Below are 27,214 nucleotides of genomic sequence, written 5' to 3' on the forward strand. Positions count from 1 at the left end.
CATTGCTTGAACAACATGTTCCTTCCCAGGATAGTTATAGGCTCCAGTTTTACTCCTTGTATCCTGTGATCATGTTCACTGTGACTATTACTTCATGTATTCTCACTTTTTACCATATGTCACTGTGTTCTGTTACCTGTTAGCACCGCAGCTCCCATGCTGCATACAGACCTGTTCCAATCACTTTGTCTAAGCCAGCAAGTATACTGCCTTCCATCTGTCGCTGTGTATTGCCAGCTATCAGCGTGCAGCTTCCACCACACATACAAAGTTACTACTCCTCAGTGCTGAGCCAACGTGCTGCCATCTTCATTCCATAATACCGCTGGGACAGTGCATGCAAGTTACCTGTTCTGTTTTACTCTGTGCTTGGTGGTTGTCCAGGTTATTGGGTTATACTACAATGTGATGACCTTCGATTGTTTTCCCTGTTCTGTGTGCTATTGTCTCAGACTGGTTCAGAGAAGGGTGCTGGTTCCAGGGCTAACATTCAGTGTGCAGTATACAGTCTGTACACTCAGATGTACAGTAAGCTGTATGACTTATTCTGACTCTAAGTTTCTGAGTTCCTCACTGGTTCCAGTTCCGGGTCTTGCATCAGAGCTGTACCAGAGTTGCAGCTTTCGCAAGTTGTATTCTGACTATACAGTAACTCAGAATTCGAGCTAGGAATCTGAGTCTTATCTTTCAGTACTATATTGTTCTGAGTCCTGGAGTTCACTCTTGTTTCTGGAGTGTATTCATGATCTTGCTGGCCTTTGCAGGTCACTAAGTGAGGTATTGCCCAGTGGACCTGGTCTGTTTACTCCAGTTCCAGTTCAGTATCCATGCATATCACAAGTCTGTGGTTCCTACACTCCTGTTATATCCATGCACAAGAGTTACATTTAACTTCCTTGTTTCATCTGCACCTCCATTCAGTCCAAGGGTCCCAAACTACCTAAAATAGTTGTTAATACTGTATGTGAAGCCCTAATCTGCCTTCCACTTTCTGTGCTCTCAGAGGCATTCGAAGCTTGCTCACTGTCTATTGCATAATCTGGAGGGTACAAGAGAGAAATAAATTATTTTTCTCTCTTGTACATTTGTAAACACAGGTAATTATTACCTTTTGTCTGCTGGCAGCACACCCAATCCAAACATAACTACAAGGATATAAAATATGGGGTTTAATTAAATGATAGATAGATATGTGCAGATATAAATCTTTTTCCTTTGTATCTTCCCTGATGACCTGAAGGGAGAAATTGATTAATGTCAGATTATGCAAAAGGCTGCAGCAGAGCACATTATTGGATACTTTGGCTGGACATTATAACAATATGGCTCCCGATTTAACAATACATCTGAACCTAGTTTTCAATAGCACAAAAGTGCGTTCTATAATGGATCAATGGCTATATGTGCCTTGTTATACTTAAGCTCAGCAGAAATAAGCAGATATGACAGTGATGTCAGAAGCCAGGAGCTACAACCATAGTTTAAATCACCTGGCAGAAAAGCAATTAACATATATTAACAAGTTCAATTAGCAGCTCAGTTAACAGATACAAAAAACCTCCCTTATCCAGCAACTATGTCTCTGGCATTTGTCCTACTTCAAACTTTGCAGAGAGGGATGGATTACTGAGAATGTAGGCATCGTGACATGAACCAGGATAGCCAGTTACAACATTCATAGAATATGCATTATGGTGCGGTAGGCCAAGGTGATAGTCAGCAAAATGTGTGTGCAATCTATAGCTTCCATTAGGCATGCCTGCAAGGCTATAGAATGCTACATTAACTGTATGCCACTGTTACTCCTGGATGGGAACGTAGATGTAGTAAAAGGGGGGTCAGTGCAGCCATAACATGTGCAAGGTGCCTGCTAAAGGTAGGCTGAGATATACCTAGCACTCTCCCAGACACTAACTGAAAGAAGCCAGTGGCAAAAATGCAGAGCACACAGCAGCTTGTGCAGGCCTGATATAGTATGTGCCTGTGCAGTGTCTGGCTCAAACTGAGTATTCACAAGGTCATACAGCACCATAAGGTTGGAACATGTGAGGTGGTACATCTGTATGACCTCACCAACAGACAATGCATTGAGGTTTAACCACCCACAGAAGAAGCTAGGCCTGCGCAGGCATTGTGGTACCTCAGTAAGCTGCTGTTGTTCCACTGCTTCAGGTTCCTGGGTCCTCTGAGTCAGGTGGTGATTTGAATATGACAGGAAAGTTAACAGCAGTGTAGCCTGGATTAGTCTTTATTTCTACAGCCACAGTGCATCACATTCTTGTGTCCACATTTATAAGGATCACAATGATGTTTTAACAAATTGCCTGTCTGGAATGAGTCTATTAATTTGGAGATTTGTGGGTAAATGTAATAGGGTCCAAGTTTGGAAAATGTGCAAGTATAGAGCTGTTTCTCACAGCAACTTGCAATGGCAAAACACGCAACCAGATGTTCTGCCATTGTGATCATACCAGTCGTGCAATGTAATAGAGTGCGTGTTTAACTCGCACACTATTACTGCCTGAAAACTTGTGAGAAAACAGACTTGCTTCAGGCAGCAAGTCTAGCATGAGCAGGTCCGAGCTACACAGAAAGATGCACAGATCTGTGAGATCCATACATGTATCTGTGTGTAAAAAAAAGTTAACATTGAAGATAAAAAAATAAAAAATCTACACTAGGAACAGGTGAGTATTTATTTTTCTTTTACCGGTGCCTTGGATTCTACTGGACATGAACGTGAATCGCTACAGAGATTCTAGGTGAGTATGCGTGAATGTGAGTGTGCATGTTTGCTGTAATAAAATTTTACTTTCTTGGTCTGTGAGTCTTGTCTTTATTTTAATATTTCTTTTGCAGGTGAACTAGTGAACTAAAGTTACCAGTGGACCCTTATTGCCCCGCATGCTGGTACTTGTGGTTCTCTTAATACCAGCATGTTGGGGAGGCTTTCTGGGACCTCTAGCTCTCCAGTAAAAGACAATATTAATAAATCAATTTTTTACCAATACATTTACATGATCAACCTAGCACCCACCGGCCAGGGGTGCCAGGGATAGACCCGGGTTTGCCCTGGAGAGGGGAAACCCCACCTCCCCAGGGATCTCCAGCCTGGGCTGACTAGAGGTCAGGTATAATACTTTGGCCAGGGAAAGGGTTCCCCTGCTGTGGCATTACACCCCCGCTAGAAAGAGTACTCTGCTGGTTATAGAAAATACAAGGGACCACCTACTCATTTTGTCCCCTGTATTTCCACAACAAGGACAGACTCAGCAGAGCCTGGTGCTGGTTCTTAAAATACAGGGGAACCCTATGCATTTTTTTCCCTGAATTTTAAGAACCAAGTGTGGAGAGGGGACGTTCTTCCTTTTTTTTTGTGGTGTTACTATTTTTTAACACAGAAGCCTGTCTGCAAAGGCTTCTGTATAACAGGACCTTTTAATGCTAGTTGCATTAAAAGGTCAGAGTTTTCATACTGTAGGGGTAACTTGCACAGACTTGCATAATGTAATTGCCTCAAACTCACAAGTTTGCAGGCTAATACATTTGGTGATTTGTGGTACAAATGTGGACCTTCAAAAGTGCGAGAAGGTCAGAGTTTGCCCCACAGGGAAAACACGGACATTTTGACATTTAACTCTTGGTGTTTGATTTGGAGCCCCATTTTTAAATAAAATTTTTGTAAATCAAGGGATAATCCTATATGTGTCTATTTGAAAGAACCGATGTTAAACCGATTTTCGATTTCTTAGGGGATTCAGTTAGATATTCAATTTGCAAAATCACATCCAAATCGAATATCTTACAAAATCGACCAAAATCAAACTTTGATAATTATAGCCCAGGCCTCTTGCAGTGTTTGAAGCCGTAACCAGACTTTTGGTGCCCTGTGGCAGAGAGAGCATTGGTGCTCCGCCCTTCATTTTTAGATAGGGACATAAGATAGTGCACCTGTAAAAGAGCCATGGCCTCATTCCTCAGATAGAGGTGCATACTGTAGCTCTGCAACCAGGGTTATCCCGGGCACACAAAACATGCAATTACACCCAAACCAACATGTTCTGTGACTATAACCCTTATGGTATGCAATCGGGAAGCCGACTGCCTAAATACCGGCAGCCGGCTTCCTGACTGTCATATCCCAGCAAGGGTGAAATGCCGGGCTTAGGGTTAGGCACCCCCCCGGGAGGGTTAGGGTTAGGCTAGGGGGAAGGAGGGTTAGGGTTAGGCACCCCAGGGGGGACTTAGGTTTTAGGCAGCGGGAAAGGGGGTGGTTAGGGTTAGGCACTTAGAGGGGGGATTAGGGTTAGGCACCCCTAAGGAGGGTTAGGGGGGTTAGGTTAGGTTAGACAATACTTACCTATCCACGATTGGGATTTCCAGCTCTGTCGGGCTTCCGCTGCCGGGATCTCTGCTGATGTCGGGCTGCCGCTGCCGGGAATCGAACCGCCGGCCATGCGGCCGCCGGGATATCATACCGATTCCCCACAAGGACCCACTGGCACCTGTTAAAAATTTTTTTCAATAAACACAGGACAGCACACCATTTCCATGTTCTGAACAATCAGTGCAGCCATATTCATTACTATGGAGATTGTCTCATCCATAGTCCTCCCCAGCTTGGCGCCTGTCTCTACAGGGCTGAGCATTCTATGGTCTAACCTGACTGCAAAAGCAATCTATGATAATTATTCTGCCTATTATTTATGGCAATTTAGCCTCTCTCATCCACCATTCAATGTGTTTCATATCAATTCCACGCTTATATAAATTTTATATAACAAGGCATTCAGTTCATTATATTATATTCATTGAATGAATGTTCAAACAAAAAAAGCCTATTACAAATAACTGTTTTTAGTTTTTGCTCAAGTGTTTATATTATTATTCAATGATTATGGCGAGATATGCTGGAAAAATATTTTGAATACATGTATTATATTTCATTTATTGAGTGCTACAAAAAGCAGCAGTGCCATACAGCAAATACAGTATATAAAGGAACTTTTACAATGCATATACACTACAGTACATCATATTGTTTAGTAACCACTTTAAGACATTACAAGATTATGCAGGCATATGCATATAGACAAGCTGTCTGCAGACTAGTTAGGTATATTTGAAGTTGAAGTTTTGTGTCCTGTAAATAAATGAGCATTGTGGTTGACTACTGACCACTTTCATTTCCATAAAATTATCAACCCTAGATCCAGCAAGTCTTAGGGGCAGTTTTACTAAGAATCTTGTTGGGCTGCGATTACAAATTGGAGCTTATCACCGGAATGTTTCCTACAGCAAATCTCAAATTTACTAAGTAGCATGTTGTGCTAACAATTGTCATTTGATGGTGATAATAATGGTTGTGTTGTGGCATGTGAAAGTTCACCTGTATTGGCCCTAAATCGCACATGAATTCCCAAATCCCTGCAGTGAGATGAGTAGAAGCAGAGCCGTAACTAGACTTTTTGGTGCCCTGTGCCAGAGAGAGCATTGGCGCCCCCCTCCATTTTTTAAATAGGGACATAGGATAATGCACCTGAAAAAGGGCCATGGTCTCATGGGGAAGGGCCAGGGAAGAGATAGGTGAGGCCAGGAGATGCTGGGGATAAAAGAACAGGAAGCTACAAGTAAGAATGATAATAAACAGGAAAATTGACAGGCCCAAACAGCGCCCCCTGCCTTGTGGTGCCCTGTGAGTCGGTGCTGGTTAAATACAGAATACAGAATATTAATGAACCAGCACCAGGCATCTGAGCAAGTCCTGGTTCTGGAAATACAAGGGCAAAATTAGTGGAGTTCACTGATAGTTCCATCAACCAGCACCGGGGCTCTTACCAGCGGGGATGTAATGCCACAGCCGGGGGACATGCTTCACAGGGTCCCCTGGCCAAAGAGTTCATCACGCCACACTAGTCAGCCCATGCCAGGAATCAGTAGGGAGGTAGGGACCCCCCAATAAAGGAGCCCCCCTCTCCAGGGTACTCCAGACTGGGACTCAAGCCTGGGGATATCCCCTGCATCTCTGGCTGGTGGATGCATGGTTGATAGGGTTAAATAATAGATATCAACTTATTTTGTCTTTTACATGGGAACTATAAGTCCCAGCAAGCCTCCCCTGCATGCCGGTACTTGTAGAACTACCAGCATGTAAATGTAATAGGGTCAAAGTTTGGAAAATGTACAAGCATTGAGCTATACTTAAGCTCTGTCTGTAAAGATTAATTATTAATGCAGGGATCCCTGGGCTTAGTTTGGGGTGATAAATGCTTTGGTCGGGTGACCCCATGAAGCGCGTTCACCGGCTGTTGCATTACACCCCCGCTTCCTTGCAGCTGTGCAATACCGTCCATCTCTGAATCAGGGCCATAGGGTAAAGAAAACATATAGTCTATTGAATTTAAAAACAGAGCTCACAAAATCTCACAAATTTTAAACACATGCATAAGTTGCATATAAATCGCTTAAGACTAAAAAATAAAATTTTAGAGATAATACTGTAGCTTAACCATTCAAATACTTTGGAGAATTACATTGACACTCATTGTAGCATTAAATGTTAGTGTAAACAATTCATTACCCAAAGTACTATGACAATTTTATGCTGATTGAATTATATATATATATATATATATATATATATCACTTTATTGTGATGTACAGAATTAAAGCTTGATTAAAGAACTTATTCATGTTTCAAAAGAGTTCCAGTTTCTAAATGGTACGACCCCATACAATGCCACAATTCACACTCTAAGATAAAGGTAAGTAGAGCTTATACATACAGCTGATGCAAAGTGTAGCCATGAAATGGTTATTAACTTTGTTTGTGAAACCATTGTTAGTGGCCAAGCATTTGTTTTTAACATTGCATATTCTTAGTTGCTTTTCTCAGCATTTTTCAAACTTTTTACATGCATCCGTCAACTTCCCGATTTACCAAACATTGGGCAATCAGCTCAAATATAAAGTACAAAGATAGAATACTGTGACACATCACATTCTCAGCTTGGTGGTTTCAGTACTTTACTCAGAGACTGAGTGTTCAGAGAGGAGCCATGGGGAAAATCATTTTATTAATTTGTGCTATTTACTTCAAGTCTTCTATTCATGCCTCAGGTAAATGCTTTACTATACATTTCTAATATTTAACAATTGTCACACTTATAATGCAAGGTATATTTTAAAATATAGTCAACATACAGAATGAGTTATAACCCATAGCAAGCAGATATTACATGCTACAGCACTGTCACACTTTATTTAACAAACATTAACAGTTATGTAACAACATAGGGTTGATTATGACATATTTTTGCCAGCTATACATGCTAAAAATGTTTACAGAGCAAATCGTAAACTTATTGTGTGGTAACTGTGAGTCCAGAGCTAAATGCTGTAGTGTAAAGTCTAAAGTTAGGGGGTCTATAAATCATATATCAAATAATATGCAGAACAGGACCCTTACGACCAATTCAATAATGCAGTGTATGAAGTTACCAAGGTGTCACTTAAATATTAGTCCAGAAAGACTTTAGTAGTGGCGGCTTCTGATCACAAATGAAAAACAATATGCATGATGTATTTTAGTCATAACCATTTATCTTGCCATTACTTTCAAGCTCATCTATAGAGATAGAAATACTCATTCAGCAATTATACATCATTTTTCATATGTGTACATTTACCTTTTGGGCTGATACTATGCATCCCTTCCTCCTCTGTGGACTGTAGGCTTTTATTGATTCCATTGCACAGTATATTTAATGTTGTGCATTCTATCTTTTCCAGCCTTAGCCGAAAGCATATCTTTAGCACATAGAGCCTAATTCAGAGATGGATGCAACTCCAATTTTTACAGTTTGAGCGATTATCGGTAATCTGCACATGTCTGAGTCGCACTGCGCATGTGTCAAGTTTAATTTGCATTGTCGCTTGCAATGAGAATTTATTTGTGACTGTGATCACGTCTGCAGTAAAAATGGCTCTGATGTCTCAGTTCCCGCAGCCATTCTTTGTGACCATAGGGTTATGATACACTGAATGCAAGTTGCTCAAATCAGTTTGTAAGTCCATCACAGGTGCATGTAAGGGATTGATTAATCTAGACTAGAAAGAACAGTAAATACATTTTCCCAGCACATTGCAAACAGGCCAGCAGAAAGAGATTTAGGGGTATATTTACTATGTGAGAGTTTTTAGAAGTGGATATGTTGCCCATAGCAACCAATCAGATTCTGCTTAACATTTAACTAGCACCTTCTAGAAGATAATAGCTAGAGGTAAATTTTAACTCTCTTTGACTCACCAAAACTCGGTTTAGTTACCCATTTGTCAACTCGCAAATTTACTAATTCTAATTAGTTTAGCTGAAAGTGAGCTTTCCGATGGTGAAGCCGAACAAGTTTTTTCACCCATATTGCAAGTTTACATGAACTTACTTACCCGAGATTGCGGTGTTTTCTCTCTGCAAAACTCACCCAAGCAAGCAGCCTGCACATATCAGTAAAATATGTGATGGCCGCTTGTGTGGTCTTCATGTAAAAAACGGGTGTAATGTTTAAAAAAAAAATGACATAGGGTCCCCCCCCCAAAAGCCTAACCAGCACTGGACTTGCCAGCCTGTCCTGGTTCCTTAAATTACAGGGAACAAACAGAGTAGGGTTCCACCATAGTTTAGGAGCCAGCACCAGGCTGCAGGGCCAGTCCTGGTTTTAATTATAGGGGGAATGACAGATGACTGAAGTCAGCTGTAATTTCTCACAGGGTGCGTGCCAATCAGCGGCCACTTTACATGTAAAGCGGCCACTGATTGGCTTGTGCCCCGTGAGAAATTACAGCTGACTTCGGTCATCTGTCATTTCACCAGGTGTACGTGTATGCAACAGCATATACTTACACATGTCCGGTCTGGTTCGGGTAACTTGTTTATTTGTTTTACCAAGACCCTGGATGCTACGAGGAGCAGCACCAGGATCTAGGTGAGTATAGATTCTTTATTGCAGGTTCAGGCACATAGATTCTACTTGAGAAGGGGACAGACACATCTGCAGCAGGTAAGTATGTGTGAATGGGTAGGTGTATGAAATAAAGTTTTACTAGGCACAGTGTGTGTGTGTGTTTTGTCATTAATTATCTATTTATTTCACAGTGGGGGTACGAGTGCTGGCCATCTGCTGGCACTTGTAGTTTCACAAGTACCAAAGGGCAGGCATGCTGGCACCTGTAGTCCCACTGTAAAATACAATAGTTTCTTTATATTTCTCACTTTATAACCCACGTACCCAATGCTCCAGGGGTGAGGGGAAGAGCTTCGGGCTTCTGACCAAGCCTGGGGTTTTGGGGGGGAACCCTTCTTTGGGGGTTCCCATCTCCCCTGAGATCGCCGGCTTGGCCTGACCAGCTTGGGCTGATAATGCTTTGGCCCCGTAGCCCCGGTGAAAGGGTCTCCAGGCTGTGGCATTACAGCCTGGCTGTTTTGGGTCTGGTGCTGGTTTTAATTATAGGGGGACCCCTATGCAATTTTATTCCCCCATAATTAAAACCAGGACTGGCCCTGCAGCCAGGTGCTGGTTCTTAAATTACGGTGGAACCCTACTCATTTTGTTTCCTGTAGTTTTAGGAACCGGGACTGGTTGGCAAGTCCGGGGCTGGTTAGGTTTTTGTGGGGGACCCTAAGTAATTTTTTTTATAAAAAAACACTTTATATTAGATATTCAGGCAGAAACATATGCAAATAACACTGATCTGTGCATGTTTCTGTCAAACTCGTAGCTCAGGGAGTGGTCTATTTGAAACATCAATTTATCAGTGAGTTTGCTACAAACTCACCCCAGATTGTAAACTCGATTCTTTGCAAATTTGCGAGTTGCAACTTTTTCATGTAAAGTACTTCCTAGTTTGGCCATGGTAAGTTTAGTCGAGTTTGCAAACTCACGTGAGTTTTAACAGTGAGAAGAGAAAACTCACTTCCAAACTCACACCTGTTTGGTCTTAGTAAATTTGCGAGTTTGAAAAACAGGCTAAACTCGCATGATTTTGCAAACTCACCCAAACTCAATTCTTAGTAAATGTACCCACTAGAATGTGATTGGTTGCTATGTGCAACATCTCCACTTCTAAAAACTCTTACTTTAGTAAATATACCTCTTACATTCTACCTGATAATAGCAATGCAGAGATCTCAGTTGCATACATTTGCTAATATATGGTAAGCGACCAGGCCCAGGCAAGGCATCTCTGTTCTGGTGGACCTAATGCTACATGTTAATAGCACTTACTTAGAGTCATATATTTATGTATTTCTAAATTGATTACAATGGTGTAGTATTATCTCAAGCCAGATTTTCCTTGTTCGAATTCACAGCAATAGCAGAAAATAGGGTTGATCTGAGTCGGACACAGATGTGGCTGCACGTTTTGTCACAGTTGTGTTTGCATCCTTATGCTAATTCTGTTATAAAGTCCTTCACTGGTATATTTTCATATGTCCGAATGTGCAATGACTGAGATGCCAACTGTCAGCATTTGAAGATGCTGATATACTGCTTTGTGCATCTTAGCAGCACCATCAGTCACACCATAAAAACTTGCACCAGTCTTCATGTGTGAGAGCAGTTCAACGTCACTGGATGCTATCACTTTCAGCGACGTGTCCATGACATGCGTATGACACTCCCATATGAAGTAACATCTCTGTGTGTCTTTTCAACCAGCCCATGTTGCATCCCAGTCACCCTCCTGGAATGCTTAATTTGGGATTTGTCTGCTTAACTTGCCCAGATGCAGACAATGTGTTGGGGACAAGCCATACAAACATGTTCATTAATAAGTGGTAATACAGGTATAGTAGGAGAAGGATATGGTAACTTCTATTTGGAAAAGTAGATAATGTTTCAGAGGGGATATAAAAAATGATTGTTAATTGAAAGGAGGGTGGGTGTAATGGATATGTAGAGTGAAATAACCACACAGCTCAACACAGTGAGGCTGATGCAGAATTAAATGTACATCCATTTGCGGAGCATTTCTAGTGTAAATTCAAACAGTGCTTGCTTAGAAAATGAGACCAAAGAGGTGGAACTGTGCTGTAATGAGGCATTCTCACATGGGAAAACTTTAGTGAGGTTCTATTCATGCAAATTCTGGAGTTGGTAGTAGTTGGTAGTTGGAGTAGAGTTGGTAGTAAGTAAAAGTACCGAAAACATTCCCCCATCACACCGCAATGAGCCATCAAAAGAGACATTATCCTACATGATAATAGCAATGCAGAGATTTCAGTTGTACATTTGCAAACATATGGTAAGCCCCAGCCACGTTTCTGCTCTGGTGGTCCTAAGCTACATGATAATAGCACCACTTTGGGTCATACATTTATGTATTTCTAAATTGAGTACTAACTCACCTATAGGCATCTCATAGATGACAGCTCATGTGTTCAGATCGGTTTCCCACTGCTTTCCACCATTTGTGAAACACATTGAATGGTGGATGAGAGAAGCTAAATTGCCCTAAATAATAGGCAGGATAATTGTCATAGATTGCTTTTGCTGTCAGGTTAGACCATAGCATGCTCAGCCCTGTAGAGACAGGCGCCAAGCACGGGAAGGACTATGGATGAGACAATCTCCATAGTAATGAATAGGGCTGCACCGATTGTTCAGAACATGGAAATGGTGTGCTGTTCTGTGTTTATTGAAAAAAAATGTTAACAGGTGCCAGTGGGTCCTTGTGGGGAATCGGTATGATACCCCGGCGGCCGCATGGCCGGGTAGTTCGAATCCCGGCAGCGGCAGCCTAGGGGGGTGCCTAACCATAAGTATCTCCTGGGAGCCCTAACCTAACCCTCCCCCCCTCTGCTGTCTGCTGGCGGCACCCATCATCCCTTCGATCGGGATGCCGGGTGCCAGTCTCCCGGTATCGGAAAAATGACAGGTGGCTAGATTTAGATGCCTGTCATTTAACCCTCACCGGGATAGTACATTCGGGATGCTGGCTGTCGGGCTTACGTCAGCCGGCTTCCCGATTGCATCCCCCTTGTGGCTCTCCAACTGCCATCATGCCCTGGTAGTCTTGCTGAGACCAGTAGTCCTCTTGTACTGTAATGCTTTATTATAGTACCTCTTTACCCACTGCATCAGATGTATGGAGAAGAGCCCGCTGGTTGTCCTAAAAGGACTCGAGCCCCTAGCTTACCAGTCTATGGCTGCTTGACATGAGCCTATTTCTGAGTCAGATGCAGAAATGCACTCATCAGCACCTATTAGCGGTTACCGATCTTTGACTTTATTCTGCTGCAAACTCCTTCCCTTATGTACATCCATGTGGCCAAATGTGCAGAGACTGAGATGCTCACTTTCAGCATCTGTACTAGCAGCAATACCGATTGGTGCATCATTAGATGTGTCTGTCAGTCCCATCACCAAAACTTGTACCACCCCCGTAGTAGGTGCAGCTTGTCTGTCTGACTATATCCTCCTATGCGTGTGGCTGAGCATCTGTGTATGCAATAGCATTCACTAAAATGCAGGCGACACTCCCATAACACGCCCACTGATCGCACCATGTTTGCATTTGTATCCACATCCCAGTCAATGCCCATTACTTTTTCACAAAATTTCTGACACCATGTGGGATGTCTATTTCAACAATTTTTTTTGCATTGGTCTGGTGTAAGTCCTAACACTAATGATGATTTCTGCAGCTGTGGATGTAAGAACCATGGACAGGATAGGCTCCCACATGCAGTCACACAGTTTGTAGTATACAAAGGCAGATTCTCACATTAGTATAAACTAGTAAGCCGACTGCCATGGCCATACAGAAAAATGCTGAACACAGTGGATGGCATGACATTGTCAAGTAGAGTAGTAGCCTTTCTGGTCCACAAGTCCTTGCACTGTGTAAATCTACTACCTTACCGGAACCAGACCATTACATTTCCTCTAGCAGGTTTGACAGAAGACATTTTCCAGTATTCTTTAATTTGCTTTATCATATATATATTACATAGACAAAAAACCTTACGGTTTTACATGTCCCATTGAGGCTTCTCAGACATGATCGTAAATTTCCTTAATGATCTGAAATTGCCTTAATGGACGTGTTCCTTGTGCAATACAGATATAGTATGCCATCACACCCTGTGGTTAACTACAGTTTCAGCACTCTCACAGAATGAGATTGCTGTCACTCACAAAATAGTGGAGCTACTAATTCACAGAATTGTGTGCTCATTGGAATACACACATGCAGTCTGGGCTGACTAGTGGTCAGGGGTGATGCTTCGGCAGGGGGCCCAGTGAAAGGGCTCCCCTGGCTGTGGCATCACCACCCCTTCTAGAAAGAGTCCGATGCTGGTTCTTGTAAATACAGAGAGAGTACATAGCATTTTTTCCCTCTATATTTCCATAACCATGGCCAACTCAGAGCCCAATGCTGGTTGCGCAGAATAAGGGGGACCCCTACATCATTTGTCCCCCATATTTTGGCAATCAGGACTGGTTCTGAAAAGCCTGGTGCTGGTTGTGCTTTATACGGGGGACCCCCACATCATTTGTCCCCTGTATTTAGCAAAACCAGTACTGGCTTTCCAAGGCCCGTTGCTGGTTGTTGTTTATGGGGAGGGGGGTCACTCCATTTTTTTTTACACAGGTTTTTTTAAATGAAACAGAAGCACAGACGGGTTTCACTGACCTGTCCCTGCTTTTGTGTTTATTTAAATACAGGTATCATGGATCGTTCAGATCTGAGCCTGCATCAGTCTGCTGCTACCTCCTCCAGGTCCTGCTGCCTGAACCACTGCCGCTGCTGCCGCTAACACCCATGGGTCCCAGCTGCAGCTAACATCTGCTATCTCCCAGGTTCAGCTGCAGCTTAGAGCTGCTTCCTTCCTCTGAGTCCACCGCCACTACCACCCACAATGACCTGCCATTTTGGTGCACCCAAGTGAAGTCACAGTGAGTACACCTGATGGAGGCTCCTACTGAGGCTGTGCATCAAGTTGAAACTTCCTATCTCTATAATGGCGGATTCATGAGGTAATAGTTTTAAAACTATAACTTTCTCAATTACCTAAACCCCAAAAGCACCTACCCTAGAACAATAGCTACCTAATAAAACAAACCCAAAGTGTAAATTTGCCACCTACCCTGAGTTATGTCAAAATCGCCCATAGAGAACAGCAATTTTCTATGGGAAATGACGTTTTTTTTTCGAGAGGACCCCTACGTTGCTCATCCCCTGTATTTTGGCAATGAAGACTGGCTCTGATTAGCCTGGTATTGGTTGTGCTTATTACAGGGAACCCCTACGTCGTTTGTCCCCTGTGTTTAGCACAACCAGCACTGGGGCTCCAAAGCCCGATGCTGGTTGTGCTGTGGAGGCACCTAATTGTTTTTTTTATATTACACATTCATTTTTTAAAACAAAACCTTGATGGATCTCATTGATACGTCCATGCATCTGTGTCTTCTTGATTTGAATTTCTCAAGTGCATGTCCAGCACCAGTGAGTCCCTCTGTCACCTGCTGATGCTTCTGTGCACACTCATTGCTGCCACTGCTCCGCACCACCACTGCTGCCACTGCCCCACACCCCTGCATCCTGCCCCCACAGCCGTCTCTCCCTCTGCACCCTTAAAACACCTTCTGTGTGCCATTTGCTTCTTCACCCATGTTAGTGTATCCATTTGTTGTCCTTCTGCCCTGCAGGTGGCCTGGTTTGCTTATCAAAACCCTGATGGTTAATAAATTATAAAAAAGCTATGAAATTCCATAGACAAAAAACCTTACGGTTTTACATGTCCCATTAAGGATTCTTAGACATGATCTGAAATTTTACAAAACCTACTGAATTTGTGCCACTCAAACTAAAAAAAAAATGAAATTACAATCATTAAATAGGAAGCAAATTTAAAGAAAAAGATGGTACGCTACACCTCTCAAAGCATCACAGTTGTTTCTGGCATCCTGCACTGTAGAGCATATAGACGGTTGGTGTATGAAGACACATCTTTATTTCACTAATAATGAGAATGAATGGGAGGCATTACGGAGAAAAAACATACTTACTTAATAACACAGTAAAGGTTAATAGATATAGTTGCCGCATAAGAGAACAGTATCTTACACCTTATGAGAAATAGGGAACCAGGGCTGTAGAAAGCCTTGTCGGGCCCGGGTATTGGGAAGGGGCATGGCCTAATGTAAGGCCTGTGCCAGGGCCTTGGTAATCAGTACCCGCTCCCCCCACCCTCTCAGCACCCCAGTAAGGCACACCCCATACTAAGACAATAGATATCAACAGAGGGTCCTAAAAGTGGAAGACCATCCACCAGGAAGAATCACAGAACATATAAAAGAGAGAGGAGAAAACTTGAAAACAGTCAAATCGCAAAGAGAGATAATGAGTATTGCAGACTTGGTTCTTCAGGTGGTGCCTCATGCTGGTGCCATCCCAAAGTCAGACAGTGATTTGATTGTCTGCTATTTCTCCTGATGAGGAAGGATTCAATGGAAAGTAGTAGGGATTACAAGGACTTGCCAGTCAGGGATAGTGATCTTGTTGAGGCTTAGTTTCTCATCGTGCAGCTCTTGAAGGGTAAGCAGGAATCCCCAAAAATATGTAATGTCATTTTTATGCTTCATTCAGTGGTTTCAACAACCTATATTGCTAAAGCATGCACCAGGATAGATCCTGGAAGATTTGGAATCTATTGTCATTGAAATCCACACACAATACCATTTACTCTCTTGAGGATCTTCTCCTTTTGTGTAAAGTAGTGATGTCTGCACATCACATTTTGAGGATCATGACCATCTTGCCCTTTCAGTCTCAAGGCCCGGTGAGCTCTTTCAAACTCGATGGCATCACTAGGATCCATGATTCTCCTGAGATCATTGTGAGAGACTCAATTAAGTAATGCGTGGGGATAGCCATGGGAAGTCCTCTAATTCTGATGCTTATTTCCCCAACCTCTGCTGTCTAGATCATCCATTTTGGACCCAACGTAGCCATTGAAGTCCTGGGATCAAGTTTGGGGGTATAGTAAACGCTTCCAGAAGAGAAGCTGAGGGGAGCAGGGCGCAAATTTACTGAGGAGATCTGATGCAGTCAGGAGGAAATAAGACAAAACTGCAGCTGCCGGAGAATAAAGCCATGCAGCTCAATGGACACCAGGTTCACAGTCTCTGTCCATGCATGTCCAGCGGTGAAGCAGCATACCACCATGGCACCAGAAGTTTGGCAATGTCATTTTACATTTTAAAGTGACAGGCAGTTAAGTTACTGTATTAATGGTAGAGAAAAAAGAGAGAACTGTCTAAATGGTTTCTCCTGTTTTCTTTTATGCACATATGAAAATCCTCATAGTATGGTGTTATTTAGGAAAAGCCTCCACACAATGAGGAGAGCCCCTTTCTATTATCCCTCTAAATGTAACTTCTTTAGTGTTTCATAATGTCTTCTTTGTAAAGTAAGATGGGGTTCTTGTGAGGACCATTCATCTTTAGGCATCTGGTTCGGGTCATATGTGTCCAGGTCGTGCCACTCAGGTTTCCATATGATCATTTTAGGGTCATTCAGTCATGTGTCAATGATATCATCTGTTTTAACTGGGAAACCCTTTTTTATCAGCGCTTGAATTGAGAAGCAGTTTTCTTTAGAATTATTTTCTCCTACCCATTTGCTATATTCTACAACAATTTTAATTATAGCACTCAGATATTCTGCAGTTGTCCACCTGGTGTTGGTAAGAGGGGCAGGATGGGGAAACAGAAAATATTCAGCAAATCTATCCCTATATCTTGCTATATAACCCCTCCTTTTCACTTTTACAATGATTTGTTTATCAATTGGATAGAAATAAAAAGACATTTTAGGTTACATGATACAGTTATATCACTCCGTTTTATGTCACCACTTTCTTCTCAAAACACTTTTAATAGTTTTTTTTTTCAATTTAAATTTTTGTGTATATATGAAAATATAATTTCAAATATTTTTGTAAATGAACTTCAGATTCTTATAAATCATAAAATTCGGGTTACAATACATACTGCAACAGTGTTGTTTTTATGCTAAGAATATATATTACTTATTATACCCTCAATATACTATTATAAATGATCTGTACACCTAACTTTTTACAATGAGCAGGTTTGTAATGCCACCATATTTTCATCGTATACAGTTTTAAGAACAATTGCATATATCTCTGACAATGTTAAAAGCTTACGACCTAATCTGTTGTGATTTCTAGTTATTATATCAAGGATGTCTCCTTGAGTACATATTCTGAGTTCCTTATTTTTCGTATTATGCCCTATAAGCTACATTTCAATGGCACTTACATGTTAAATGTTTTGAGTTTAAATTAGGGGTGTGCACCGGCCACTTTTCGTGTTTTGTGTTTTGGTTTTGGATCTGGATCTTTCTTCGTGTTTTGGATCTGGATTGGTTTTGCCAAAACCACCCTTCCGTGTTTTGGGTTCTGGGTTTTGTGTTTTGGATCTGTATTTTTGTTGAAAAAAAGCATAAAAACAGCTAAAATCACAGAATTTGTGTGGCAGACAAGATGGCAGTTTGAAAAACTAGGCCCCAAACTGTACATAATGCAAAGAAAAAAAAGAGGTGCAAGATGGAATTGTCCTTGGGCCCTCCCACCCACCCTTATGTTGTATAAACAGGACATGTACACTTTAACAAACCAATCATTTCAGCGCCAGGGTCTGCCACACGACTGTGGCTGAAATGATTGGTTCGTTTGGGCCCCCACAAAACAAGCTGGCAATTAATCTGTCATTGCACAAACTGTCTCTACGGAGGCAAGATGTCATCCTCATCCTCCTCATCCACCGATTCCTCACCCTCTACAGTGTGTACATCCTCATCCTCACAAAGTATTAACTTGTCCCCACTTGAATCCACCACCACAGGTCCCTCTGTGCGTTCTGGAGGCTGGTCTCCCTGGAAGAGCTGATAATTCATTTTGATGAACATCATCTTCTCCACATTCTGTGGAAGCAACCTCCTACGCCTTTCGCTGACAAGGTTCCCGGCTGCACTAAACACTCTTTTGGAGTACACACTGGAGGGGGGGCAACTCAGGTAAAATAGAGCCAGTTTGTACAGGGGCCTCCAAATTGCCTCTTTTTCCTGACAGTACAGGTATGGACTGTCTGACATGCCTACTTGGATGCTGTCACCAATGTAATCCTCCACCATTCTGTCAATGGTGACAGTATCATATGCAGTGACAGTAGACATGTCAGAAATTGTTGCCAGGTCCTTCAGTCCAGACCAGATGTCCAAACTTGGTCCTGCCTGCCCTGCATCACTGCCAGTGGGTTGCTTAGGATACCTAAGTTTTTTCCTGGCAGCCCCAGTTGCAGGAGAAAATGAAGAAGGAGCTGTTGACGTGTCACGTTCCGCTTCAGCTGATAGTGTGTTCACCAGCAGGTCTTTGCACCTCTGCAGGCTTGTGTTGGCCGGAAAGAGAGACACCACATAGGCTTTAAACCTAGGATCGAGCACGGTGGCCAAAATGTAGTGGTCTGATTTCTACAGATTGACCACCCTGGAATCCTGGCAAAGCGAATGAAGGGCTTCATCCACAAGTCCCACATGCCGAGCGGAATCGCTCCGTCTTAGCTCCTCCTTCACTTTCTCCAGCTGCTTCTGCAAAAGCCTGATGAGGGGAATGACCTGAATCAAACTGGCAGTGTCTGAACTGACTTCACATGTGGCAAGTTCGAAGGGCTGGAGAACCTTGCACAACACAGAAATCATTCTCCACTGCGCTTGAGACAGGTGCATACCCCCTCCTTTGCCTATGTCATAGGTGGATGTATAGGCTTGAATGGCCTTTTGCTGCTCCTCCATCCTCTGAAGCATATAGAGGGTTGAGTTCCATGGCATCACAACCTCTTGCTTCAGGTGATGGCGGGGCAGGTTCAAGAGTGTTTGCTGGCGCTCCAGCCTTTGGCACGCAGTCGCTGAATGGCGAAAGTGGCCAGAAATTTTTCGGGCCACCCTAAGTGTCTCCTGCACGCCCCTGTCGCTTTTCAGAAAATTCTGCACCACCAAGTTTATTGTGTGAGCAAAACATGGGACGTGCTGGAATTTGCTCAGATGTAATGCCCGCACAATATTGGTGGCGTTGTCAGATATCACAAATCCCCAGGAGAGTCTAAGTGGGGTAAGCCACTGGGCAATGATTTCCCTCAGTTTCTCTAAGAGGTTGTCGGCGGTATGCCTCTTACTGAAACCGGTGATACACAGCGTAGCCTGCCTTGGAATGAGCTGGCGTTTCTGAGATGCTGCGACTGGTGACGCTGCTGCTGTTGCTACGTAAGGTGATACATCTACCCAGTGGGCTGTCACAGTCATATAGTCCTTAGTCTGCCCTGTTCCACTTGTCCACATGTCCGTGGTTAAGTGGACATTGGGTACAATGGCATTTTTCAGGACACTGAGGACACTTTTTCTGACGTTTCTGTACAGTCTCGGTATCGCCTGCCTAGTGAAGTTTAATCTAGACGGGATTTGGAACCGGGGACACACTACCTCCATCAATTGTCTAAATCCCACTGCACTAATGGTGGATACCGGACGCACGTCTAACACCAACATAGCAGTCAAGGCCTCAGTTATACGTTTTGCTTCAGGATGACTGCTGTCGTACTTCATCCTCCTCGCTAAGGACTGTTGGAGGGTCAATTGTTTAGTTAAAGTAGTGGTGTACCTACTTCCTCTCTGGGATGATGAACGACTCCCAGCAGCAGCAACAGCAGCAGTGGCAGCAGGAGGCGAAGCAATGTAGGATCCTCCGGAGGAATCCGGGATAGGAGAGTCAGTCATGCCAGTGACATGGCCTGCAGGACTACTTCCGATCCTGACTAAGGAGGAAATTGACGAGGAGGGAGTTGACGGTGTGGTTTGCAGGCGCTTGGATACAACAGGACAACGGGATTTAGGTGTCCCTGGACTGCTTACGGTCTTAGCCAAAGTTTCTGAACTTGACAGTAGCTTATTATGAACGCGCTGCAGGTGCCGTATAAGGGAGGATGTTCCTAGGTGGTTAACGTCCCTACCCCTACTTATTCCACCTTTACATAAGGTACATATGGTAAGACAATTGTTGTCCGGATTTGGATAGAAATATTGCCAGACCAAAGAGGTGGAATGTTTGGTCTTCTGCCCAGGCATGACCGTGATGGGCTTTTTCATCCCACGGACAACAACTGTCTCCCCCGGAGCCTGATTTAAACAAACCACATCACCATCAGAATCCTCCTCGCCAACTTCCTCCTCAGCGCCAGATACACCAGTATCCTCATCCTGTTGTACTTCAACAGTGACATCTTCAATTTGCATATCAGCAAGTGGACTGTGGGTGCTCCTTTCAGCACTTGCAGGGGGCGTGCAAATGGTGGAAAGAGCCACCTCTTCCTGTCCAGTGCTGGGAAGGCCAGGCATCGCAACCACCACCACACTTGGACTCTCCTTGGGGATTTGTGATATCTTCTTAGAAAGCACAGTTCTTTGCTGTGCTTTTGCCAGCTTAACTTGTTTGATTTTTTTAGTGGGAGGAGGGCTTCCATCGTCATGTGAAGCTGAACCACTAGTCATGAACATACTAGGGATCGACCTTAGCCGTTCCTTGCCACTCCGTGTCGTAAATGGCATATTGGCAAGTTTACGTTTCTCTTCAGCTGATTTAAATGTTTTTTTCAAGGTCATTTTTCCTGAACTTTGTCATTTGGGATTGTATGTGCCCTCTACTATGACATTGGGCATCGGCCTTGGCAGACGACGTTGATGGCATGTTATCGTCTATGTCATGACTAGTGGCAGCAGCTTCAGCACTAGGAGGAAGTGGTTCTTGATCTTTCTCTATTTTATTTTTATCGGAGAAAGTTTTGTCCTCCATTTTTGTTATATCGATTTGATATATACGTGCCGCTAAACACAGAAAATATTTTTTTATTTTTGCTGGAGAGTAGTGCACTTTGTGGGTTACACCAGCCTTTAAGAAATGAGCCAGCCGGCTCTTTACTTATGGGACACAGGCGCACGCCTGGCGCTGCTCCTTTGTTGATGCACGTGTGGCTACTGCGCACACAATTCACAAACACAGAAAATATATATTTTTATGGTTTGGAGTGTACTTTGGGGGTTACAGCACCCTTTAATTGTCAAGCCATCCTGCCCTTTACTTATGACACAGGCGCACGCTTGGCACTACTTTGTTGATGCACGTGTGGCTATTGCGCACACAATTCACAAACACAGAAAATAAATTTTTTTTTGGTTTGGACTGGAGTGTACTTTGGGGGTTACAGCACCCTTTAACGGTCAAGCCAGCCGGCCCTTTACTTATGACACAGGCGCACGCTTGGCACTACTTTGTTGATGCACGTGCGGCTACTGCGCACACAATTCACAAACACAGAAAATTATTTTTTTTTTGGTTTGGACTGGAGTGTACTTTGGGGGTTACAGCACCCTTTAACGGTCAAGCCAGTCGGCCCTTTACTTTTGACACAGGCGCACGCTTGGCACTACTTTGTTGATGCACGTGCGGCTTCTGCGCACACAATTCACAAACACAGAAAATAATTTTTTTTTTGGTTTGGACTGGAGTGTACTTTGGGGGTTACAGCACCCTTTAACGGTCAAGCCAGCTGGCCCTTTACTTATGACCTAGGCGCACGCTTGGCACTACTTTGTTGATGCACGTGCGGCTACTGCGCACACAATTCACAAACACACTAAAAATATAATTTTTTTAGCACTTGGGGGAGCACCCCTGGTGGACAGAGCACCCCCTGGACAACACTACAGCACCCCTTTAGGACTGGGACACTGCACAGGACTTTGGAGTGGACACAGCCCCTTTGGACAACTGACTGCACAACACAGTCCAGCCAGCCCCTATGGACTTTGAAGTAGTGGACACAGCCCCTATTAACAACAGCAGCACAGCACAACACAGCCAGCCCCTATGGACTTTGAAGTAGTGAACAACAGCAGCACAGCGCAGCACAGCACAGCACAACACTACTACTCTGCACTACACTACTGTACACTCCACAGCCCAGCCAGCCCTAACTCCCACCCTCCCTCTTCACTGTCCACAGCCGAGTGAGAAAATGGCGCCGACGCGGGTACCTTATATAGGTTCCAAAACCCGCGAGACTCGGAAGGCGGGATGATGACGTTTTGCCTCGATTTCAGATCCGAGTCAGGCGGGAAAAGTCGAGCCTGACTCGGATCTGCCTCAGATCGGGGGGGCTCGGGGGGGTTCGGATTTCAGAAATCCGAACCCGCTCACCCCTAGTTTAAATATAATACATTGTTTCTTATTATTTACAATGTTACTAGTAAATGGACACTGCATCTGCAGCCTCCCCTGCTATACCATGTCCCATCCTGCCCCCTCCCATTTGCTATACTTACATGCCTTTCCCAGGCCTCTTCTCCAGCTTATACTGTGCACTCCATGCACATTAAGTGTGACATTCATGTGCTGTGTTATCATCGGTCAGTTTTATTATACAGTTGTATATTTGACCTTGTTTCTTAGTCATGTATTCTATACATACATACATACAAACCTGTAAATATATATAATAGGAGGACCACACCCAAGCGCCATTAATAAATTAATGGTGCTTGGGTGTGGTCCTCCTATTATATATTTTTACAGTTGATTGAAGGATTGGGGTGCATCCTATTGGGGGATTTGACCTTAGCAGCCTAGGCGCATTCTGTTGAAACATCTTGCTTTAGTTAAATTTTATACATACCTACCTGCCTACCTCATGGCATTCTTTACTTAATTAAAAATGTATTCTAAGTACTAACATTTGCAACATGTTAACTTTGTTCATATTTACAAACTCTTGTTAAAGGACTCACAATTTTTATATGATCTGGTCATCGTAATCACTTTCTACTTAATGGTAGATCACATGATTATATTCTCCATAACAATGAATATGATAAATTTGTTGCAGAACTAAACAAGTGATTCAAACATATCCTCCTTTGTAGATGTCTTAAAATACTGAAGAATATACTCTTCTCTCTGTTAAATTATGATTTTCCTTGACTTTATTAGAAACCTCTGTAAATATTCCCACGTCCTGCATCAAGAAAAGAAGTCTTCAATCCTATATTTGATTGGTAAATTAATGTTACAGTCCTGGTTATTCAAATTTAGCCAAATTGGTAATAATTGCCTTAACTGGGCAAACATTGCGTATGATCTGCTCATTATTTTAAGTGTTGCTGAAGCATGTACCATTTAAAATACAGACTGGAAATTACTTTAATGGCTATTCTACAGCAGACAAACAACAAACAAACAAACTTACAAATTATCCCAAAATACTGTATCACCCTAAAAGTACTCCAATTTGTGAATTTCTATACTCAGATGTTCCTATAGAGGCATGTTTCTACAGCCTTCTAAAATGTTTATTTTGTACCACTGTAACCAGACCTGGAATCCCAGCTGTTATCAACTAAAATTTCAGTAGAAGTGACCCACGTGACTTCCATTCTTGACTAAGCCTGCAGCCTTCACAAAAACTGTCAAGTATCTGACAATTATGTATTACTGGTCCAAAGCTATTCTACAGAAGAGGTATATAATAGTAATAAAACAAACCTTTAACAAACATAAAATATTGTATCAACCCAAACTTCTTAAATTAACATATAATAAGTACAACTTTCATGCTATTTTCAGCACATCAAATAAATACATAATTGACTCTTCAGATATTCTTAAGGATATTTGATACAGACTCAAATGTTCTGCGAGCACACATCTATCAAATTTTTTGCAAGTATAGGCAATGGTTTTTGCCAAGATAATTCTACTGTATGACACAAACCTCTGGTTTTCTGGGATCCTATTGTCTGTCCTCCCTCACCCTTGTTGGTAAATACCACAGGGTTATAATGCTTTAAATTGTGCTTCATGCTGGTACTATAAGTATAACTTCCAATGTGAAAAACAATTATGAACAAACATCATGTTGTTGCCAAATCCATTATCTAGCTATGTGGTATTGCTCAGAACCAATAATGCAAATGGATACTGGGTAACACCACACTGGAGTAAACCCACAATACAGTTCATATCAATTAGTAAAATAGTATAACTGTCACAAAGCCACTTCTGTAAGTGAACATCCATTTAAGTTCTCTGCAAATAATTATTAGTCCTCTAGGCCTTGAAGATCAGAATGAGTGCATGTGTGTCCAGCTCGGTTTTCCCACCTGGCTCGGATATGAAATTGAGGCAAAACGTCATCATCCCACTGTCGGATTCTCGCAGGTTTTGGATTCTATAAAAGGGCCCTGTGTCAGCACCAATTTTCACTCTGGCTGTGGACAGTGAAGAGGGAGGGTGGGGTTTGCTGTGCTGGTGCTGTTGTTGTCCATAGGGCTGTGTCCAAAGTCCATAGGGGCTGTCTGGGCTGTATTGTGCAGTGATGTTGTCCCATAAAGGCTGTGTTGTCCATAGAGGGAGGGAGGGTGAGGGTTGCTGTGCTGGTGCTGCTGTTGTCCATTGGGGCTGTGACCACTCCAAAGTCCATAAAGTCTGTAGTCCCAAAGGGGTGCTGTAGTGTTGTCCAGGGGCTGCTCTGTCCATCAGGTGTGCTCCCACCAAATGCAAAAAAATATTTTTGTTTCTGTTTGTGTGCGCATTAGCCGCACGTGCATCAACAAAGTAGCAGCGCCAAGTGTGCACCTGTGTCATAAATCAAGGGCCAACTGGCTCGTCTGTTGAAGGGTGGTGTAACCCCCAAAGTGCCAAAAAAATAAAATAATTTCTGTGTTTGCGACTTGTGTGCACCTTTGCCACATGTGCATCAACAAAGTAGCAGTGCCAAGCGTGTGCTTGTGTCATAAGTCAAGGGCCGGCTGGCTCATCTGTTGAAGGGTGGTGTAACCTCCAAAGTGCCGGAAAAAAAAAAAATTCTGTGTTTGTGTGCGCCTTAGCCACATGTATCAATATCACATGAATGGAGGACAAATCTTTGTCCAATAAAAATAAAATAGGGAAAGATCAAGTACCACTTCCTCCAAGTACTGAAGCTGCTGACACTAGTCATGACATAGATGATGAAATGCCTATGCCAAGGCCGATGCCCAATGTCATAGTAGAGGGCATATAAAATTCCATATGCCAAAGATCAGGAAAATGACCTTAAAAAATAAATTTAAATCTTCTGAGGAGAAATGTAAAATAGCCAATATGCCATTTATGACACGGAGTGGCAAGGAACGGCTAAGGTCCTTCCCTATGAAGTATGGCAGCAGTCATCCTCTTGCAAAGCGGATAACTGAGGCCTTGACAGCTGTGTTGGTGTTAGACGTGCATCCGGTATCCGCCATTAGTACAGTGGGATTTAGACAATTGATAGAGGTAGCTTGTCCCCGGTACCAAATCCCATCTAGATGCCACTTCAATAGGCAGGCAATACCGAGAATGTACAGAGACGTCAGAAAAAGCGTCCTCAGCGTCCTAAAAAATGTGGTTGTACCCAATGTCCACTTAACCACGAACATGTGGACAAGTGGAACAGGGCAGACTATGGACTATATGACTGTGAAAGCCCACTGGGTAGATGTATCGCCTTACACAGCAACAACAGCAGCGTCACCAGTAGCAGCATCTCAGAAATTCCAGCTCATTCCAAGGCAGGCTACCCTGTGTATCACTGGTTTCAGTAAGAGGCACACCACCAGCAAGATCTTAGAGAAACTGAGGGAAATCATCGCCAATGGCTTACCCCACTTAGACTCTCCTGGGGATTTGTGATATCTGACAACACCACCAATATTGTGCGGGCATTACATCTGGGCAAATTCCAGCATGTCCCATGTTTTGCTCACACAATAAATTTGGTGGTGCAGAATTTTCAGAAAAATGACAAGGGCGTGCAGGAGACGCTTTCGTGGGCCGAAAAATTTCTGCCCACTTTCGCCATTCAGCGACTGCGTGCCGAAGACTGGAGCACAAGCAAACACTCTTGAACCTGCCCTGTCAACACCTGAAGCAAAAGGTTGTGACGTGGTGGGACTCAACCTTCTATATGCTTCAGAGAATGGAGGAGCAGCAAAAGGCCATTCAAGCCTATACATTCACCTATGACATAGGCAAAGGAGGGGGTATGCACCTGACTCAAGCACAGTGGAGAATGATTTCTGTGTTCTGCAAGGTTCTCCAGCCCTTCGAACTTGCCACACAAGAAGTCAGTTCAGACACTGCTAGCTTGAGTCAGGTCATTCCTCTCATCAGGCTTTTGCAGAAGCAGCTGGAAAAAGTGAAGGAGGAGCTAAGACGGAGTGATTCCGCTCGGCATGTGGGACTTGTGGATGAAGCCCTTCATTTGCTTTGCCAGGATTCGAGGGTGGTCAATCTGTTGAAATCAGACCACTACATTTTGGCCACCGTGCTCGATCCTAGGTTTAAAGCCTATGTGGTGTCTCACTTTCCAGCTGACACAAGCCTGCAGACCTGCTGGTGAAAACAGAAGCGGAATGTGACACGTCAACAGCTCCTGCTTCATTTTCTCCTGCAACTGGGGCTGCCAGGAAACAACTTAGATATCCTAAGCAACCCTCTGGTGGTGATGCAGGGCAGGCAGGACCAAGTTTGGACATCTGGTCTGGACTGAAGGACTTGGCAACAATTTCTGACATGTCTAATGTCACTGCATATGATACTGTCACCATTGACAGAATGGTGGAGGATTACATTGGTGACAGCACCCAAGTAGGCATGTCAGACAGTCCGTACTTGTACTGGCAGGAAAAAGCGGCAATTTGGAGGCCCCTGTACAAACTGGCTCTATTTTACCTAAGTTGCCGCCCTCCAGTGTGTACTTTGAAAGAGTTTTTAGCATAGCCAGGAACCTTGTCAGTGAAAGGCGTAGGAGGTTGCTACCACAAAATGTGGAGAAGATGATGTTCATCAAAATGAATGATCAATTCTTCCAGGAAGACCAGCCTCCAGAAAGTACAGATGGACCTGTGGTGGTGGATTCCAGTGGGGATGAATTAATACTCTGTGAGGATGTACACTACAATGAAGAGGGTGAGGAATCGGTGGATGAGGAGGATGAGGACGACTTCTTGCCTCCGTAGAGACAGTTTGTGCAGGGACAGATTAATTGGCAGCTTGTTTTGT

At 43.3% G+C, this 27,214-nt stretch overlaps 1 protein-coding gene across 4 annotated transcripts in view; it reads left to right on the forward strand.

Moving 5' to 3' along the window:
• Window positions 1-7,013: 7,013 nt before the first annotated feature.
• LOC148443252 (uncharacterized) overlaps window positions 7,014-27,214 on the forward strand; it is a 41,760-nt gene continuing 21,559 nt past the window's right edge. For all 4 annotated transcript variants that reach the window (XR_015875712.1, XM_088463062.1, XM_088463063.1 and 1 more), the window contains exon 1: window positions 7,014-7,119. Coding sequence is in view for 3 of the 4 variants with exons in the window: in XM_088463062.1 (XP_088319188.1) it covers window positions 7,059-7,119 (61 nt within the window). In the remaining variant the exon portion in view is untranslated. The remainder of the gene's footprint in view (window positions 7,120-27,214) is intronic.

The sequence above is a fragment of the Taudactylus pleione genome, unplaced genomic scaffold (assembly GCF_031769625.1).
Source record: "Taudactylus pleione unplaced genomic scaffold, aTauple2 ptg001314l, whole genome shotgun sequence".
Lineage (NCBI taxonomy): Eukaryota > Metazoa > Chordata > Amphibia > Anura > Myobatrachidae > Taudactylus > Taudactylus pleione.